At 36.7% G+C, this 3,718-nt stretch overlaps 1 protein-coding gene across 2 annotated transcripts in view; it reads right to left on the reverse strand.

The window, feature by feature from the left end:
• ACBD5 (acyl-CoA binding domain containing 5) overlaps positions 1–3,655 on the reverse strand; it is a 23,961-nt gene extending 20,306 nt beyond the window's left edge. The window contains exons 1-2 of one of the 2 annotated variants that reach the window (XM_010074937.1): positions 3,590–3,655; positions 214–325 (exon numbers count right to left, since the gene is read on the reverse strand). In XM_010074937.1, the coding sequence (XP_010073239.1) occupies positions 214–325; positions 3,590–3,637 (160 nt within the window). In that variant the 5' untranslated portion in view covers positions 3,638–3,655. The remainder of the gene's footprint in view (positions 1–213; positions 326–3,589) is intronic. The other variant, XM_010074936.1, reaches the window with a different exon arrangement.
• Between the last annotated feature and the right edge of the window lie 63 nt (positions 3,656–3,718).

Here is a 3,718-nt window from a genome sequence, read left to right on the forward strand (position 1 = left end):
CAGCACCAAAACAATGGAAAAGATGGACTTACACATAATTTATTATTCCTACCTTCCAAATACTTAGAGACTTTCTCCATTCGAACTGCCATATGGTAAAGAGAATGAAGAGAAAGATGCAACATTTAGCTTCAAAATCATTTATAGAAAACAAGCCCCAACAAATCTGGAGTTGTGATTATTAGTAGTACAAAGGAAGTTATTTGTCCGAACCTGCAGTTAGGTCAGATCCTCTGTTCTTTTTATCTTCTACTATTTCATAGAACGGGCCTATTACTTGTAGTAATTCTTCAACTTTGTCCGTCATTGGCATACTCTCAAGAATCTGCACAAGTCCAAAATATGAAGCATCTTATGAAACAGCATTTCAATGATTCATTCATTTCAACTAATTTTAGAAACTGCTGGTCATTGTGAAACTCTGTAAGTTTTCATTATATCACTTAACATGTTATTCTGATTTTCTAATTATTTTTTATTTTTGTTAAACGAAAACAACATAAACCTAATCTACCAAACAAGAATCTCAACTAGCTGTATTAACCTTGTTTAGGTGAAGAGAAGATGGGAGAGCTAATGCATTTGCCACCACTAAAGGACTGCTTCAGCACAGTATTAGTAGACCTTGGAATCCATTATTTCAGCAATTTCAAACAAAATCAACTCAAAGTTCAACAGGCTGCTGTTATCTGATACAATTTATTTTATAGACAAGTCCCACAGAGAAAATGAAACTGAAAAAACTATTTCTCTTGCAGGATTCTTTGCATTTGTCAAACCCTGCCATCTTCAAATGGAATGTAAGGAGCAGATCAAAAGTGCCCTACTGGGTCCATCTAAACCCAAACAACAAAATGGACAGAATACAGCAAAACTGGGACAGTGCAAAGACATACTTTGCAGAGCAAACTACAACCAAATTCTGCTCTTCAAGTCTTTTGGAGCTCTTGCTTTCATAAAAAGTTCTTCATTTTAAATTACAAAACCAATACCTTTGATCATCTAATAGGAATGCAAAATCTTTAATCTAAAATACATTAAACAGAAGAGATTCAATAATTGAATATTGTTTTTAAAGCATATTATGTTATTGTCCCATTCTAGTTTAAGTCCTTTCAACCAAGCTTTTTGACAATAGCTTTACTCCTCTTTCATCCTCTACTTTTTTATTATAATTTTTAAAAGAGGCAACTGCTATACAAAAAGACTCAGGTAGAAGCAAACCTACAGCTACATTCCACCTCCTCCCCCAGAAGAGTACCGAGAAAGCAACAGATGGAGGTACAAGTTACCACAGAACATGCTGCTCAAAAGCACCAAGTACATCACTAAGCAATAGGAGCAAAAGCTACAGCATTACTTCACAAAGCAGGAGCTCCAGGCAGGTGAGCAGATAACAAGTCAACCCTTGCAAGCCAATCAATACCAAGAGATGACGATCCTATCCAACTGCAGTTTCATTGCCACTTCTCTGATCTATTCTGTGCATAAAATTTATTCTATATTTGTTAGAGAGAAATGGTCAGTGCTCAAATATGGAGCTGGATATGAAGAAGGACAATTCTGTGGTTTGGGGTTTGTTTTGGGTTTTTGTTTGGTTGGGTTTTTTAACTTCAATAGCACTGAGAGAAACAAGAAACCTATTGTAGAATAACACACTTGCACTTGCTATGTATTTACTTCTATAGTCTGCACTGTAATGGTTTCATACGTGCACTTCTATGATGTCTGTACATAACTGGTCTTCATCTAAACAGACCTCAATACACTCTCTGCAACTTGGAGCAATTCTTAGAATCTTACTACACAGTTTCTCTTAAAGCATCTTGTGACAGGGTCATCTGATGCACATATAGCCCAAACACAATGTGCAAATGCTAGAGATGTTGCTTGAGGGCAGAGGGAGAATATGACAATCTTATACACCCTTAAACACAGTCCTGTGGTATCGGTATACAAGTGGGCTTTTTGCCCCCTTAGACATGGATAGCAATGCAGCAACAGCAGAATGCCCACTGTAACACCACCAGGATTAGTGCAGTATGCGCTGACAGAACAACCCGGTGGATCCATTTGAAATGCACCTCCGTTGACATTTCAAGTAGAATCAATCCGGTTGGAAAAGCTGAAGCTAGTATTTCAAATGTGAGAGCTGAAGCAGCACCAAAGCAAGGTAAACAGATTCACCAGTTTCAAAGCTGAGCAAGACAAGAAGTCATTTGCTCTCCAATCCCTCCCTACATGTAATCTGTAAGGTATATTTGTTCTTCATTAGGGTCAAGTAGACTTACTTCTACAAAGACTAGACTTACTAGGGTTTTTTTAGAACAAACACTGCAGTTTCACTTAGTTTTAGTGTCCGGACCAAACCAATTACTGTGTTTAAAAAGAAATAAGGTACTCTACTGAAGTATTAACAAATTTTGAATCCAAGATTTGAAATGAAGCACTAAATCTCGTGGTATGCAATCAAAAGGAGTTATTAAAATGTAGTGGGATTTTTGACAAAATGAATAATATGTGGCCTCCTATGTTTTCTGGAGTTATGTTCAATTTCAAAGCAGCCACAGTAATACCAGCACGAACTAAATTCCCAAAATTACAGAAAGGAAAAAGAACAGTAGTCAGACTCCAGCTCCTTGCCTAGTTTTTATTGTATCGTTCATTAAACATGTTACGAGTTAAATGTCAAAATAGTGACCTAGGAGAAAAGCAAGTGTATTTGGAGTAGAACTTATGTCTTCTCTCCTTGATGCTAACCTCATTATAGTAATAGAGTACAATTATACTTTTAGCTGGATTGACAGTAAATAATCTTTAAACTGGAAAGGCCGCCTAGAAGAGCTTTAGTGAAAAGACTACAGTAAAAAGTCTTAGTTAATAAGAAACAAGAAACTTTAATTCTGAATGTTTACTTTACTTAATGCTGCAATTCCTGCTTAATATAGTAACTACGACTGTTTACAAGTTACACATCTATTCCAAAAAAGAGAGATCAAATTACTCCATTCTGTTTGACTGCAACTATAATACACAAGGAATACTTTGACAAGAAACACAGAAAATTCAGGTTGCTCAGTTCTTGAAAAATCAAAGATGATTATATTTGATTATACTCATGTCTCCAGTCATGAGAGTGAGACTCTTGCTCCTGAAGTCCTTCTGGAGGGTTGTTTTTTTCCTTTCCAAGATAAGGATCACCTACCTCTCTCAACTCTGAGAACCAAGGCAGTTTGCAGTAAACCAGCTTTTCTTTTCTTGTACTTTAAGTTCCACTGTTTTCCCCACTGCCCCCTTTGCCATTATTTCAATACTTCACTTTCTTTAGCTCTGTCACTTAAGCTTCATATCAGCTAGAGCTTTCATGTTTCTCTGAAAACAACCCAAATTCTACAGCTTTGGAAGGAACTACGTAATTTTCCTCTCCCTGTGGGCCAAACAGCATAGTACTGAAATGTAACAGTTCACATAGGGAATAACTCATTTGGAGCTTTGACAAGTAGTAGTCAGCAAGAATCATCTCATGTTCCTCAATTTATTTCTGGAACATTTGTTCTAGAAGATGCCTTCCACTCATTAGTAAACTTACCTTTTTCATTTCTTCAACATAGGCTATCATGGCTTCTTCTTTGGACATGTCTCCCAAGGCACTCCAAGCATCCCTAGGAAAGAAAGTCACATACATCTTCAGTATCATAGAATGGCCTGGGTTGAAAAG

Source organism: Pterocles gutturalis, unplaced genomic scaffold (genome assembly GCF_000699245.1).
Source record: "Pterocles gutturalis isolate BGI_N339 unplaced genomic scaffold, ASM69924v1 scaffold53132, whole genome shotgun sequence".
Classification (NCBI taxonomy): domain Eukaryota; kingdom Metazoa; phylum Chordata; class Aves; order Pterocliformes; family Pteroclidae; genus Pterocles; species Pterocles gutturalis.